The following is a 17,694-nucleotide window of genomic DNA, read 5'->3' as shown; positions in this document are numbered from 1 at the left end:
GATTATCTTAATTAGAAAAAAAGTTTTCTTTGTTACGAAATTCAAGGTCACGGGATTTTTTCGGTTTTTATGGGAAAAAGGGTTGAAAATGTGTCTATTGACCGTTCAAAAAGCTTTAGCTTCATGATGTGTACAAAAGAAGCTTGTTATGAACACAATAAAATGTATTTATTTATTTATTCATTTTTATAAGTATGACTGGCGGTGAATTGAATGAGAAGAATTATGATTTTGAAAAGGTTAAAGGATCACGTGTTGTTATAACGAAGTGAGAACTGAGTAGGTGGACATCGTGTTCATTTGTGTTGCCGTATCGTAATCTATCGAGAGACACATCCCGTATCCACATCATGCCGGGCTCACAGCATGACTCTCGTTATTATTATTTGGTGCAAGTAATATTCTTTACTCGCGGGTATGAGGACCCCGTGACGCGCGAAAGTCGTTAGGCAACTATTCATCCGCCAGAGTCTGGTAGCTGAGGTTTTTTTATAAAAATTATAATCATAAAAAAAAATTGGGTAATTGGTGACATTATCGATTCCAATTACAGAATACTTACTACTAATATAACTCCATAATAACCCATTATTTGAAATGATAAAACTTTTATTTCCCACTCTCGAGGTCTATTCATCCATAAGAAATTGGATCCAATCTCACGCTGAACCGTAAAAAGCATTCGAGTGGCCTTCGGGCATCAAAACTATTTTCGATTCCCCTCATTTCGTCTCACTCTTAGTTCATAACCGAGGATACTTTTTTTACAAGGCTTAAATCCTTATAAAATCATTCCAAAACAATAAGACACGTTTATCTGTAATGAGTTAAAAAAAAAGTAATAATAATAATAATAATAATAATAATAAATAATAATCTATTGAATAGTAGGCTTACAATGTACCCGTGGAACTATTTTAGTGCCACCTGTGCCCGTCTCAAGTGCCGGGTAAAAAATATTAAAAGAGTAGTATAGTATATGTCCACGATGTTTATATCCAGGACAAAAAGAGAGAAGAGAAAGGAATGAGCAAGATAAAGTATGAGAAAAATGAATAGCTGGTTAGAATAGGGGAGATCCTTGATGATGGAAACGATGAGAAACACGAGAGAAATATCCCACTCACAATGCGTTATCGTGAGTGAGACACTAAGGCATGCTGCGGCAGGCACTAAGTGTGTTTAGTCCTGACCGTAGTTGTGTGACGGTGATGGTAAATAATATAATAACGCAAGGGGTTTGTGGTGTAAAAAAAGACCACCGGCAATGTGTGTTACGAATTGAAACCCGAATGCCCGAAGAGTTTAATTCAACTTAAAATCCCGTGATTCATGATGATATCTTTTGGGTGTCCTATGTCTCATGGGGTTATAGATTCCTTTCTTGACATCATTTTTATTGTTATCATCGTTATTGTGCACCAATAGGGAGATATTTCTCAAGGATTATCTTCTATCTAAATTATAAACTATTATGTACATTTATAATTTATTGTCCCCATTCATGAACATCATTTATTGTTATTGTTATTATATGGATTTTAAATATATACAGGAAATTAAATTAACGCTGATTGAATTTTTACGCAATCAATTAAGTGGTTTATTAAATTTATGTTAATTGCCGGTAAATTTAATTGATCAATGATTGAGTTTCTTCAAACAGAACCACATGGTATGAAATTGCCTGGGGATACAAAAACGTGTGCCATAAAAATTTATTCACACGCACAGATTTATCGAAAGCGAAGAGAAGTGTCTTATCCAAATATGGTGACTGCACCTTGCCGATGAGTGGTTTCCTTTAAAATACGTTCGATATAAGACTCGGTCGTCCCACAAGCGACAGATTTACCGGGTGCTTCAAATCCATTTAAGGCTCATCAGTACATCCAACAAGAATGCCCGCAAAAAGGAAAGATCCTGGAATGGGGAGATAATTTCTTATAAGCGCCCATTGATTTGAATAATTAATTCGTTCGTGCGTTGGCTTAAGTGAATTCCAAAAGCGATATCTGAAATATTGTCACTCGTTGCAGTTCTGTCAATTGTTCCCACGATCACCAGGATCCATTTCCCAAAAGTCCTCAGATGTTTACAAAACATCGGACCAAAAATGAACAAAATGGATCCACTTATCACCAAATCCAGAGCCTACGCCAGAGGTCATTAAGTCCGCGAATTGCCAGGCGTCTCTCGAGCAGACGAATTCTCGTGGCTGCATAAAAGGTAAAAGTATTAAAAAGCGGAGCTTCTTGCCGGTCGCTCGCATCAGGTAGAGTTATTGAAATTCGTGAGGTTAAAAAGCCGGCGAACGGTGTTAATGGGTGTAACACTCGGCTGATTACAGAGCGGCAAACGGAAATACCTGTTTCGGACAAAAGTATAGGTAAAAAGGTAGCTTAAATAGTAGCGTTACTGCGAAAAACCATGAAACTGGTAAAAGCTATGCTTCGGAACCCAGACCACCTACACGGAAAGAATATTATGGGAAGTTTTGCTATGCATTATGGGAATGGTTCCCATAATGGTATGGGAATAGTACCTATACTACTATAGGGATGGTTCCCATATATTATGGGAACCATCCCCATAATAGTATGAGAATAGTTCCCATACCATTATGGGAATGGTTCCCATATTGGTATTGGAACTATTCCTATAATATTATGGGAATTATTCCTTCGGGAACTATGCTTCGGAACCCAGACCACCTACATGGAAAGAATATTATGGGAAGTTTTGCTATGCATTATGGGAATGGTTCCCATAATGGTATGGGAATAGTACCTATACTACTATAGGGATGGTTCCCATATATTATGGGAACCATCCCCATAATAGTATGAGAATAGTTCCCATACCATTATGGGAATGGTTCCCATAATGATATGGGAATGGTTCCCATATTGGTATTGGAACTATTCCTATAATATTATGGGAATTATTCCTTCGGGAACTATGCTTCGGAACCCAGACCACCTACACGGAAAGAATATTATGGGAAGTTTTGCTATGCATTATGGGAATGGTTCCCATAATGGTATGGGAATAGTACCTATACTACTATAGGGATGGTTCCCATATATTATGGGAACCATCCCCATAATAGTATGAGAATAGTTCCCATACCATTATGGGAATGGTTCCCATAATGATATGGGAATGGTTCCCATATTGGTATTGGAACTATTCCTATAATATTATGGGAATTATTCCTTCGGGAACTATGCTTCGGAACCCAGACCACCTACACGGAAAGAATATTATGGGAAGTTTTGCTATGCATTATGGGAATGGTTCCCATAATGGTATGGGAATAGTACCTATACTACTATAGGAATGGTTCCCATAATATATGGGAACCATCCCCATAATAGTACGAGAATAGTTCCCATACCATTATGGGAATGGTTCCCATAATGATATGGGTAATGGTTCCCAAATCATTATTGGAACCATTCCCATAATGGTATCGGAATCATTCCCATACTATTATGGGAATGGTTCCCATATTGGTATAGGAACTATTCCTATAATATTATGGGAACTATTCCCATAATGTTATGGGAACCATCCCTATAATATCATTAAATTTTTTTTTTGCACAATAGTGTCGAAATTTCCCAAAATTTGAATTTTCTTAAATGTTTTGTGCTGACAAAAAATTCTTGTTAAAAATTTTAATGTTTTTTTGCCAAATACGATTTTTTTTTTCAATGTTTGAATTTTTGTTTTTATGTTTAATAATATTTATGTGTATTGTAGAAGTGATTACCGCACTTCTTTAAATTAATTTTTTCATGATAATATGGGAACCATTCCCATAATATTATAGGAATGATTTCCATAATGGTATAGGAACCATTCCAATTGCATTATGGGAATCATTCCCATAATATTATGGGAATAGTTCCCATACTATTATAGGAACCATTTCCATAATATTATGGGAATGGTTCCTATAATATTATAGAAAGTATTCCTATTAATTATAGGAACCATTCCTATAATTATAGGAACCATTCCTATAGTGTTATGTGTATTATTCCCATAATTATAGGAACTATTTCTATAATTATGGGAAACATTCCTATAATAATAGGAACCGCTCCCATAATTTATGGTCGTAATTCCTATGATGGTATAGGAAAAAATTTCACAAAATTATGGGAACCGCTGCCATAATTTTCTTTCCGTGAAGTGAATAAGTGCATTCTGGCAAAATCCTACTGAATAATTTTATAAGCCCTCTTTTCTACATTGACACCTCCAGTAAACCAACCATCCATTAAATTTGTCTCGAAATATTCAAAAAGTTAAGTAATTCCAGGGTTCATAAGTAAACTCAACAATGGCGGTATAGCTTTTTTGCGAATAGTTATTTTTAGTGGGTCTTAGACCGTAACCTTTTGAGTGCACCTGGCTATCTTTTTCATTTCTGGTTCTTTTACTCTTCTACAAACGTTATTTTACTCCTTTTATGGCAATCTAAGAAACGAGATCTCTTACTCCAAGTAAAAGACTACTCACAAGTGCTTCCGGAAAATCCGGGCTGTCTTGCAGAAGACGGACGACTTACTTTAGCTTTAACTATTTTTATTTTTTTTTCTTTTCTGCTGAGGCTCCATTGTGCTCAACGATTCAGAGCCGAGTATTATTCATGTACATTATAAATTTACAGCAAGTAGCCATGATGCCCATTGACCCCAATGACAATGGCCAGCGCCTCGGACTTGTCGAAAATATTTTCCGCTGTTATTCCTTATCCTCGGTGACAGTATTTAAGTAACCCTTGAAGTAATGCGGACAGGAAGCTAATTCTTGCAAGATTATCTATTATTGACTATTTTAAAAGACTTGGAACTAATACAGACTTAATTCATTCATTCATAAGTTTTTTTTTTTTTTTTTTCATTGACCAAGATACAACTCAATACCGTTCATTCAACCAATTTGTGTTCATTCTTAATTCACACACCTGTCCTTTACACATCACGTCGCTAATCTCGTCTTAACCATCTATTTAACACCTTGTTCATCGTAACTTTAAAAGCGGCACTTAAAATAGGCTAAAATATATTTTTATCCTCTGATCAAACCAATTAAACTTTTTCTTTATATACATAGTAAATATTTGGAATATTCTTGGAATTCTATAGTGCGAAATTTTTTTTATTTTGTGTAAAAAGAATTTTTAAATTTTATTTGTGACAAATTTCATAGAGTAGGTGGTCTAAATTACCCCATGGTAACTTTGTAATTTTAATGCATAATTGTAAAAAAAATTTTGGGTGCCTATTTTACCCCCACATTCTTTCGTATCAATTATAAAAATTTTTAAAAAGAGGATTAGAATTTTTTAATAGAAAAATAATCAGTTTTTGCTGCTCTGAGAGGAAAAATAATTTAGATCTATGTAGATCTTCTACTGTAGATCACTGTAAATCTATACTAGTGTAGATCACTATAAATCTATGTAGATCTACTACTATAAATTTAAGTAGATCTACTACTGTAGATTTACGTTGATCTACTATTATAGATCACTGTAGATCTACATTGACCTACAATAGTAAATCTACATTGATCATTGTAGATCTACATAGATCATTGTAGATCTACATAGATCATTGTAGATCTACATAGATCATTGTAGATCTACGTAGATCATTGTAGATCTATGTAGATCTATGTAGATTTACATAGATCATTGTAGATTTATGTAGATCTACGATTGTAGGTCACTGTAGATCTACTATTGTAGGTCACTGTAGATCTACTATAAATCACTGTAGATCTACTATAAATCACTGTAGATCTACTACCATATATTATTGTAGATCACTGTAGATCTATTACTATAGATCATTGTAGATCTATGTCGATTTACTATTGTAGATCACTGTAGATCTAATAACATGGATCACTGTAGATCTACTACCATAGATTATTGTAGATCACTGTAGATCTATTATTATCGATCATTGTAAATCTATGTAGATCTACTATTGAAGATCACTGTGAATCTATGTAGATCTAATAACAAAGATCTCTATAAATCTACTACCATAGATTATTGTAGATCACTGTAGATCTATTACTATAGATCATTGTAGATCTACTATTGTAGATCACTGTAGATCTACTACTATATATCATTGTAAATCTGTGTAGATCTACTATTGTAGATAGCTGTAGATCTATTACTATAGATCATTGTAGATCACTGTAGATCTACTACTATAGATCACTATAGATCATTGTAGATCACTGCAGATCTATGTAGATCTACTACTTCAGATCTACTTAGATTTAAAATTCCAAATAGATCTCAGATCTCTAATGATATCAGCAGATTTTAATTTTTGAATAAATCAGATCTCTGTAGATCTTTTGTAGATCTAAATTATTTTTTCCACCTCATACTTTGCCATAAAATTTCTATAGAAATTTTCACGTTAATACGAATTCGTAGAAACTGATACCTTTTAAATCAATATAGATCAAGAGAAAATAGAGTTAAAATATTTATCTGTAGATACTAATTAAGTTAACGAGACTGGAGTTTGTTTAACCTGAAGTATATTTAGCACATTGATTAGTATTATTAGTAAATAGAATTTTCTCAACAGAAGGCAACGAATAATACTGCTAAATAAATTAGAGTGCACTGAATACTGGTGATTGAGTCTATACTTTTTTTTTATTTTCTCAGTTTGTTTGAACCGCAAACGTGTTAATTAAACTGAAAGTCTCGGGTTTGTTTGAAAGAGTACGGAGCGAAAGAAAAAAAATAATCAATGAGATTTGAATCGAATTTAATCAATCAAGTTCGCCTGTGTACGTGCGATTAATGAATACGTAGAAAAAAAAACGTATATTATTGTGAATAAATAATATTTTTGTTTAGCGCATGTACGGACGCGGATTTGTGACGGACTTTAATCCGTGAGTAGAATGACAAATGCGCTACTGGCTGTTCTGCTTGACAACAAGTACTCGGAGGCTTTAAGCGAAAGCTCATGTTGAAATAACGTTCCGTTGATTCTCTGCTCGACTCCTCTGTATTTTAAATGAAAAAAAAATAAAAAATAAAAAATGAAAGAGGGTAAAATGTGTGACAGTTCTCGAGTGATGTTTTAACAAGCGTTGCTACAGATGAAATCTCATTTACATGCATCGTCTGCTATTTATTTTACGCATTACGCACACACTTTAAATACATACTTACCTTATACATTGTATATATTTACGCCCATACTTTAGTCATTTTGAGCCTCAGAAGCTTTAGTACTGAATTATTCCTCAAAGCAATTAATGATATAGTTGATACACTCGACGGCCGGTAGACAGCATCTCAACTTTCAGAATTACGCTGATTAACATTTTATCTGTCTACTTGAATTTTTTTTTCGAATAATCGCATCATATACACTAGGGGTGTGCAAATAATCTGAACAATTTATTTTTATCAAATAGACCCATGTAAAAAAAGTTTGTTCAAAATTTGAGACGATTCCAATCATTTTTGGAATTTGAAAAAAACGGATAGTTTTCAAAAAAAGTTCATAATTGATCTTGAAGTCTTTTTTTTTTTTTGTTCTTTAAAACAGCAAAATTTTTGAGTCGAATTATTACTTAAAAATTTGAGAAAAATTAGTCAGTGGAACATTTTATTCCCCGGGTCAAAATAAATAACAAATTTGACTTTTCTGATCTGCTTAGTATCCATTTAACTCAGAAAGGTAAAATTTGATTTTTTTTTGACCCAGGTCTTGAATATATTTCAAGTTCAAAAAATAATCAACTCAAAATTCGGAATTGCCTTAAATTTTGAAGTTCATATTCAAATTTATAGAACAAATTTTTTTGTCACAGAATACTAATATTGTATTCGAAATTAGAACCAATCGAAATTTCCTACTGTTAGAAAAATTCAAATTAATTAAGTTAATTAATTAACTAATTTTGAAAATTTTAACTGCAATTTAAAGAGAATATTGAAATTTAGATCTAATTTGATTGGAGTTGGTCATACGAATAAGAAACTTTTTTTTTCCGTACACAATATAAATATATGTTTTTATATAAGATCAGAATATATTTTTCGTATATGATAAAAATATATATTTTTATGTATGATAAAAATATAGTTGTCGTATATGACAAGAATATATATATTTTCATATATGATAAAAATATTTTTTTTGTATATGATTGACTTATATATTTTATATATGCTAAACATATACGGACTCGTATATGATGAATATTATATTTTTGATATAAAAAAAAATATATAAAAAAATATAGTTAAATTGGCCACATACATTTTCTGATATATATCATATATTTTTAAATATATGTTATTTTCATACGGGAATATAAATATATGTTTTCATATATGATCAGAAGATATTTTTCGAATAAGATAGAAATATATATTTTTATGTATGATAAAAATATTTTTTTTGTATATGATTGACATATATATTTTATATATGGTAAGCATATACGGACTCGTATATGATGAATATTATATTTTTTAATATAAAAAAAAATATATCAGAAAATATAGTTAAATTGGCCACATATATTATCTGATATTAATCATATCTTTTTAAATATATGTTATTTTTATACGGGAATATAAAGGATCGAAAAAAAAGTTGTGCAAAATTTCGCTATTTAAAAAATTTCATGAGTATAAATAAGAAATGAAAGAAAACTCATATGAAAAAAGATTTATATTTTTATTGAAAAAAGCTTTAAAGATTACAGATTACACATCAATGAACGTGTACGAATGGAAGGATGGAAAAGGGAATAATGATAATCAACTATATTATATATATTTAATTTTATATATAATATGTAAATATGTAATACGTATACAGTCTAAAATCCTTATGACATATGTCATAAATAATTTCAATAAAACCAATGAACAAATAAATCAACAAATGATTTTTTTAAATATCACACAATATAATTTCTATCACTTACTCAAACTAAGATTGCCTTTGCGACGTCTCGTGCTGTTTAAATTCAAATCTCCAGTATCATTTGTCATAACAGAGCGTCTGACGTTGGCGCGATATTCGTCTTCATAAGCGTTCAAGTATAAATTTTTGAGTATTATTTGATTATCTAATTCCGCGTGGGGTAAAAAACGTTTAGAGCGACTCTGTTGCTGTGCGTCTAATCCATTTAAGGTGAATAATTTTCTACCCTCGTAATTTGAATTCTCCTGATCGGGACTCATTGAAAGCAGCTTACGATTCTTACGAGAATCCGACTCTTTGACGTCAGCAGCGTTCCGTATACGTTTGCTTCGGTGTTTAGCAATCTCGGTGGTATTTTCCGTCAAAGGAATATCATTAATAGCTTCTATTTTGATTGAAGTACTCGGCAATGTTGTCGGTACCGGCGAGCTGGTAACTCTCAAAGCCGTTTGTACCGTGCTTACGAATTCCACAATTGAGCTCAAATTTCCCTTCGTTTGATTATTTTCGACTTTGTTTTTCGCAACAGTATTCCCAGGAGCTTTTGATTCGCTCGTGTAATCAATTTTCTCGGTATTTAATTTATTTTCAATGATATGTTTGAAAAAGGCATAAATTTCACCGACGGTGAAAGTCGTGCCGTTTTTTAAATCCAATTTATCCAAATCGATTGTCGACAACAAGTCATTCGATGTGTTCTGCTGCGCAGATTCTAGTATCGACAGTTTTTCGTTAACGTACCCGTTAATAAATTCGTAAAAACCGCGGTAATAATTTTTTGATTTTTCCTTGCTGCGTTTTTTGTTTGATTTTGATTGGTCACTATCACTATCACCATTGTCATCACTCTCGTCATTGTTTTCACTGTTATTTCGATGTTTTTTAGCATTGCGGTTATGCTTTTCACTCCAACGCAATGATTTGTTGTAGAATCGCATTATTTTTTCGAATTCGCGCTTCAATTTCGTGAATTCGCGCTGATTGTGGACTTGCAGATTGTCGTGACGCGAGGAATTGGGATGGTGACTTTCTGCTAGGTCTACATGGAAGAAGTTTTTGCTCATCAAGTTGAGAATATCGTGCATAGTCATATTATGATTGTTTGTCGAGTTGGAAGATCGCTTAGAATCGATACGTTTTAATTTACGGTAAGTACTCCTGAGAAACTCAATCATCTTCTCGTCCTTGTTCCGCGATTTCTTGTGATAATGTTTCTTCCGTACCACCAAATTGTCGACAGTGCGATTGGAATTGTCTTTGCGCCTGGAGCTACGGTCAGCAATGGTCAAGTTTATTATTTTGACTGGATCAACATCTGGAAGCTCGCGAGATTGGGACTTCTCAAGTTCTAGATGTAGGAGCTTCTTGCCAACACGACGGAAGTAGTCGATGAACTTCTTGAAGTTTAAAGTCGCGTTGGTATTGAGACTGATGGACTTTTCCAGAGCGTCGATAGATCTGCGTCTTCGACTCCAGCGGATTCGTGGGTGTTGACCAGGAAGACATGCAGGCAGCTGGCGAGGACTCCAGTGACCACCGATGCACGTAGCGCCAGTTGGTCCTTCATTCAAAACAAACCCTTTATCACAGTCGTACATGATTTGTTTGTTATTGGGAACTTTCTTCACGTACGGACGATAATCGTAAACACCCATGTTGCCCACAAGCAGAACTTTCCCGTTGGGCACGTAGCCAGGAAACGCGCAGTAAACTTCAACACAGTGAGGAATGTCACCGATCCAAGTTCCATAATGACACTCGACGTGTTTGGATGAGTTATTTGGACCACCTCCAGTGAGATTGAAACCGTCCTTGCACTTGAAGATCGCACGCATTCCGTGATTCATCTTGGGCGCAATCACCATCCCGTTTTTCGGTGACTTGGGCATCTGCTTGCAACGCGCTGGTGTGCATGATGGAATAATGGTCCAGGTGCCATTGTTGCAGGTCACTGGAGTATTATTAGCAGCAAATTCGTAATTCTCGATACAGTGGACGTAAATACGCTCGCCGTGCTCGACAACTGTGACATTATTGATGTGATCCGCCTCGTGGGAGTCCACAGAAATGTGACCTTTTTCTATTTGCGGAATGATACAGGGAGCTAGGCAGTGAGGCACGGGATAACGCCATTTACCGTCGTTCTCACAGACAGATGACGTGTTGCCTTCAAGCTTCATGTGTTCTTTACATCGGAAAATTATGCTGGCTCCCAATCCAGTACCTTCGGAACAGAAAATCATTTATTTTTATAAACTTAAAGTGATGTCTTTTAGGATGGGATTGAAGTGTCAAAATGGGCTTGATTAATATTGGCAGGGTGATTGTGAAGAAGCTTTTAGGTGAGTTCACTGACGCGTGAGGGTCTAGAAGAGACAGCGGTATAGACGAAATAAGTGACGGAGATAAAATAAAGAAAGGTCGAATCGATTAAAATGTCAAGTTTACTTAGTGTCGAGTATTTTTACTTCAGAGCCTGTTATTTTAACTTACCGTGTTCGATGTTTTCAATCCAGCCATTGTAGAGGACTCCAGGGGATCCACAATTTATTTCCTCGCAAATCGGTGCTTGATCGGACCATTTTCTATCCGCTTGGCATTTCCGAGTAGTCATTCCTACCAAGATGTACCCATGGATACACTCGTACGAGACGATCGCGTTGTACGAGTGAGATGTATAGATGGCTTTTCCGTAGCGAGGGTTCTCTGGTATCGGACACTGGGCAGGACCTCCCTGGAAACAAAAAAATCCTTGATTGTATTTCTAAAACATTAAGAGATCGCGATTGTCTTACATGAAGACATTGAGGAACTTCTTTTGGTGACCATGTTCCGTCAGCCAGACATATTTTTTCCGGCTTGCCGACGAGTTTGTATCCATCCACACAGTGGTAAGTGATCCGACAGTCGTAAGTGTAGCATTCACCTGAAAAAAATCAGCTGTTAGCAGAAATCGTTTGCGACCGAATTGTCGATCGGAAGAACAATGGGTCACAATTTTGAAGCCTACCTCCGTGCCAACCATTGGCGATGTCTGGCGGCAATTTGCAATTGACCGGCTTGCAAATGATGTCAGGACCAAACCAACTGGCTTTGCCGTCCATCAAAAAGCACATCGCATTTTGAAAGCCCGTTGTCTCGAAACCGTAGTCGCAGAAATACTGAATGGTCGAGTTCAATTCGAAGCCCTTTTGATCCACAGGAGCATAATGTTTTGCGTTGCTAATTTTCGGGGGCTCTGTGCAAAACGAGTTACGATCTTTGGTGCATATCGGTGTGGTGCCGCTCCATCGTCCGTCGGCTCGACAAGTCCTGTCAGCCAGACCAACAATGAAGTAGTTGTGATCACACTGATAATGAGCATCATCTCCAAACAAATTTCCTGTTACTGTCATCTTGCCATGCTCGATTTCCGGCTGCAGAACTGGACATTCACGATCAGGTTTTATGCAGGACATACCACAAGGTCCATCACATCGGCATTTTTTCTTCTTACTCTTGCAGTCCTCGTCCGTCGAACATCGTCTCAGACACTTTTGTTCCAAGACCTCGGCTTGTTTTTCATCCCGCGGACACATCGCCGACGGTGAGTTCCGCGGATTCTTGTAAATTCTTCCGTCGTCGTCTACTTCAGGACGCGAATTGTCAATATCATCGTCATCTTCGTCATGATCATCGTCATCGTCTTCGTCATTCGTGTCCACTGTTCCCGCTTGCTGGAGCTTTGATTCCGCAATTATTACACTGACGCTCAAAAACAAAAATAAAAGCACTACCGAACGCGGACGCATTTTAAAAGTTTTTATTTACTACTTATAGCTTTATTTACTTTTCCTCAATTTATTGTAATTCTCTGCATCAACGAGCTCACATTGCACGGGCCGTTTCTAATTACATATTTTCAATTAATATGATATGTTTTTACTATCAATTATCATCATAATTCCATTGATTAGACGGTTTTAATTAAGCGAAGAAATTAATATTCATTGACCGTTAGAGCGTAACTTTTTTGTGGCTGAGTTTCAAGCACGAGGACGACGAGTTGAGATCAAACGCGAGCTTAATGCTGCCGGGTGGACACACGGGTTTTTTGTTGCAGACTGCAGAGTCGTAGGGATAAAATCACAAGCTCCGAGTAAGCGCAGCTTTCGTTGCGCACCCCAACCAACCCTAGTCAATACATCTCATGATTCATCCAGCATCCAGCAGATGGCACGAAATTGTCTCTTATTACCCATGACAATAAATAATGCAATCATCATTTACTTTTATTGTAACGATTGCGATTCAATTAGCAATCAGCTGTAAGTCCTAAGCTACGGCAACGGCAATTACTTGGAAATATTTCATATAAGTAACAGTAGAAAAATTTAAGAATGAAATTTATTGATTTTCTTTTAGTACTTTAATTACTATTCGTCTTTGCAGACGAGTTTAAGTGTAAATTCGTCTGGCAGATTTACTGAGACCTTAGGGAAGGAAAAAAAAATACTGGAAATGGGGTTCGAGCCGTGACTGTCGGGATCAATACTCGTAATTAAGAGGACGATTGTAATCAATCTGGCAGACATACGCCAACGCTTAAATGACAACTGATAACTGATAGACTGAATTTCGTAGGAATATTTAGAGGTGCCTTTAGATTTGAAAAAATATTTTGGTTTTAATTTCTCTGACATCGATTATGACACCTGACAAAATTCCGTCACAAACTTCATCAGCTCATGTGGAAAAGTACAAGTCACTTTTTTTTACCCAATCAGATCTGACCATCAAGATCTTTGGATTCAAACGATGAAAAAATTTTGTACCACGGTCTAGGGTACGTGGGTCTTTTTAGATCTCAATGATATTTTCGGCTGGATGCCTACAGATTTTTAAATAGAGATTATGGATTTGTATTTAAAGTCATTGACATGGGGAATTAATCCCAGGGGTTCTTGTATAAGAATTATTTTATACCATTGCGGTAAAATCACAGGAGGAGACTGGGGCACGGACCCCATATATGGAAAATTTTAAAAAATATTTTTATGGAGGGAAATTTATAAATTACATCAAACTGCTTGCCAGTTAGAAAGAGACTTGTAACAACTTTGATCTTTCCTATTTTTGATTATTGAGCGGCAGTTTACATGAATATAACGTGTCAACAGCAAATTAGGTTACAGGGGAAATTAAATGCTTGTGTTCGCTATATTTTCAAAATATCAAAGTATGAGCATGTAACCCCGTATTATACAAACCTGCACTGGTTAAGACTTAAGACTCGAAGAGATTTCTTTTTGTCGTGCCTCATCTATAAAGCCTTGTATTTAAATCAAAAGCCACTAATTGGCAGTGTCTTACGTATTTGCGAGCCTCCTCTCCGAAGAGGTGATGTGCGTCAGGACTATCTTGAATTACCAAGTTGTCATAGGACGAAATATGATGAATCTTTCATAGTTAGTGCAGTCAGAGCATGGAATCGGTTACCTGAACACTGTACGTCACAGTATAATTTTCAAACTTTCTGTCAAGTCTGTTATGAGTTCACGTTGAGTGAAGAGAGTGTTTTTTAATAGTATTTGGAGTGAATTTATGATAAGATGTTATAGCTAATGTCATTTAATAATTTTTAATTATATTTTGTTAAATATTATTCTATACACTTATAAAAAAAAAAAATTTGTATTGCATTGGAGGGCCGCAAGGAGCCTCGACTTCGTGGCCTTAATGAATAAATAATAATAATAATAATAGTAACTCATACATTTGGAATTATCATATATTTTTTTACACATTGAAAAACTCTTTATAAAAATAATTCAATGAAAATATTAATGAAAATTTTTTCAATTTCATTTCATTTTCCCAGGATTTTATTTTCTGAGCGAAATTTTGTGATTTTTCTATTGTGAGATTCTATAGCCGTTGGAAAAAGAATCGGGTCGATTAATCGAGTCTCCTTAGATATTGTGTTTACACACGTATATTTGTACAAACAGAGCAATTGACCACTGAAATTAAAAAATAAATTTCCTTTCAAACTTTAATTACTTGTAACGGGGTAAATTTAATAAATTACAATAATTTAAAATTTAAATTTGAATAAATTTCCCGCGGTTGGTCAATGACCCAATAACCGATAGACCCCGTGATCTAGTTTATCGACTTGTCACCGGGAGCGCCAATTTCGGAGGCTCGCCCTCCAGAACCAATTAGAATTAATCAAATGGGGATACACCCGATAATTGCCGAAAGGTCACGAACTGACACTTTTATTAGTGCGTGCACGAGGTGAAAGACACACACAGTTGGACGGACCGGCGTTGCAGTCAGACGAACATCCAAGTATATAAAATTCAGGTAATTATAATTATTCTGGAGAGTTTTTCCGTGGAACCTTCTAGAAGCAATAACTTAAATAAATTAACAACTCGTGTATCCGGCCGGCAGCCGATACACTACAATTATCATTACTTACTTGTATTGAATCATCCACAGATACCTATAAATTGAGGCGAAAATTAAATCGAAAAAAAAGGAAATTATTATAAAAGAACGTGTCAGCGGAAATCGGCGGAAGGACTGGAGAAACGAGGGAAGCCACGAGCAGTTGGATAGTTTGGAAAGAAGATTACAAAGAGGTAAATAAATCGTCGGCCGGTTGCCACAATTTATTAATCTATTAATTAATTAGTAATTAAGAGACTCGTCGGCAGTCGCCATTTCCGGTTAATTAAAATAAATTACAAATTCTCGGCCGGAAGACCAGAATTCAAAAAATTAATTTTACACGCGGTCCGTCGGATAAATTCTCGGCAAGAAAGCCAGAATTTATTAACAATTAAAATTAAATATAAAAGCCAAATTTCTCGGCAAGAGGGCCAAAAATTTTTAATAATAAATTTTAGTTATTAAGAAAATATAATTAGTAAATTAATAATTTTATTTCGTAAGGATATTTTACATTTATAAAATCCAAAAGACTGATAGAAAGAAAAGTGCTGTGAACTAGTGATAAAGATAAATTAAAATAAGTAATAAAATTTATTAGTAAATTGATGTCAGTTAAAATTGTAAAATCAAAATTTGTTGATACAAAGAGAGAAGGGTAGCATCAGTCGTCAGCGTCAGTTTTTCGGTGTCAGTAAATTCTTACTCAACAACTCGATACTAGAAAAACTGAAAGTATAAAGTATGAAAAATAAAAATTTACAGTCGGAAAATTTTGAATATAAAATAATAAAATTTACAGTCGTGAAAATACTGGGGAAAGAAATAAAATTATAGTCGTAGAATTTTTGAGTATAAAAATTTTGAAAGAAATGAATTTTGGTTGGAGAAATTTTAATGTTGAAATTTTAAAAGAAAATAAATCATATTTATGAAAAATTAAGTAAAAGTTTTAGAATAAATAAAATTTGAGAGCAGTTAAAAGTGAATGTAAATATAATCGAAAAAAATTATAAATTTGTAACGCGTGTGTGTGTGCAATACAGTCCTGGGGACTAGAGTGTAAAACGTGTGTGTGTGTGTGGGAGAAAATTAAGTTTCCTGTGGAAACGGTTTTAAATAATAGATCCTGGGGATCAGGCAAGTTGCCATTTCGTTATAAAGTCCAGGGGACTAGATTTTAATTTAATTAAAAGATCCAGGGGATCAGGCAAGTTGCCATTTCGTTATAAAGTCCAGGGGACTAGATTTTAATTCAATTAAAAGATCCAGGGGATCAGGCAGGTTGCCATTTCGTTGATAAAGTCCAGGGGACTAAATTTTATTTTATATGATCCAGGGGATCAGGCCGGGGGCCACTTTATATAAAGTCCAGGGGACTCATTTATAATAAGAAAAGTTTCGGTTAAATAGTCATAAGAAATAAAAGTCCGGTGGACGAAATTTAGTTAAGTAATTAATAAGAATAAAAGTCCGGTGGACAAACATTGTAAAGAAATTATAGTGAGATAAACCTAGTGGGTAATATTATTAGTTAAAATAAATTTATAATTAATTACGATAAAATTGTGTGTAAAACAATTAATTTAATCCCTCAATTCCCTCACTCTTATACTTTTCAACGACCCTGATTTATAATATTAACATCTCCGGTTCTGGAAGGCCGAGTCTTATCTTCCAGTGGCGCCCTTATTAAGATCAATTAATAAAGGGGCCAAACTTGGCAAGGTTGAGATACACCCTGTTATATACTATTAAACTTATGCGTTTCTTAATTAACGAAATGTTCGAGCTGATTTTCAAAATAAATTTAAAAATTTCGAAATCTTACAGTGAATTTTTTTTTAATTTTTCGATATTAAAAAAAAACATATTATTTAATTTTAATCCGAAAATTCAATCTTTCCATTTATAACACGATTGTGAATTGTTTTTCAATCAAAGTTCAAAATGTTAGATCGCTGATAACAACAATAAGTGGACAGTAACAAAAAATACATATCCTTGTCGTAGAAATTTATTAGTTTTCAATAACAAATCAAGTGCCTGTTTGTCTATTTACGTATTTTTTAATCTTCAGCAGTATAATTACGTAAGTAAAGTGTAAATAATCATGGACGACATTCTATAAAAATTGAATGTCACTGATTGTGTTAAATCGTATTATCCAATAAGATATCGCCAAGTTTTGATCTCTATATTGTACAGAAATGAAGCAAATAAATGATTAGAATGACACTGACAT

General features: G+C 34.5%; 1 protein-coding gene across 1 annotated transcript; it reads right to left on the bottom strand.

The window, feature by feature from the left end:
• Window positions 1-8,749: 8,749 nt before the first annotated feature.
• LOC130674702 (uncharacterized) lies at window positions 8,750-13,129 on the bottom strand. Its single transcript, XM_057480113.1, has 4 exons — window positions 12,019-13,129; window positions 11,804-11,934; window positions 11,502-11,742; window positions 8,750-11,232 (listed from the first exon to the last, which is right to left on the bottom strand). The coding sequence occupies exons 1-4, from the start codon at window positions 12,797-12,799 to the stop codon at window positions 9,002-9,004; spliced, it is 3,384 nt and encodes a 1,127-aa protein (XP_057336096.1). The 5' UTR covers window positions 12,800-13,129; the 3' UTR covers window positions 8,750-9,001.
• Window positions 13,130-17,694: the final 4,565 nt, after the last annotated feature.

This window comes from Microplitis mediator, chromosome 9 (genome assembly GCF_029852145.1).
Source record: "Microplitis mediator isolate UGA2020A chromosome 9, iyMicMedi2.1, whole genome shotgun sequence".
NCBI classification, from domain to species: domain Eukaryota; kingdom Metazoa; phylum Arthropoda; class Insecta; order Hymenoptera; family Braconidae; genus Microplitis; species Microplitis mediator.
Note: the sequence above shows the minus strand (reverse complement) of the source record. Positions and strands in the feature narration are given on the sequence as shown.

Excerpts from the sequence above, each read along its gene's own strand:
- LOC130674702 (XM_057480113.1), bottom strand. The coding sequence starts at position 12,799 with ATGCGTCCGCGTTCGGTAGTGCTTTTATTTTTGTTTTTGAGCGTCAGT. Across the intron at positions 11,743-11,803 it reads AAGTTCCTCAATGTCTTCAT|GGAGGTCCTGCCCAGTGTCC; the intron begins GTAAGACAATCG and ends TTTTGTTTCCAG. Across the intron at positions 11,233-11,501 it reads GATTGAAAACATCGAACACG|GTACTGGATTGGGAGCCAGC; the intron begins GTAAGTTAAAAT and ends TCTGTTCCGAAG.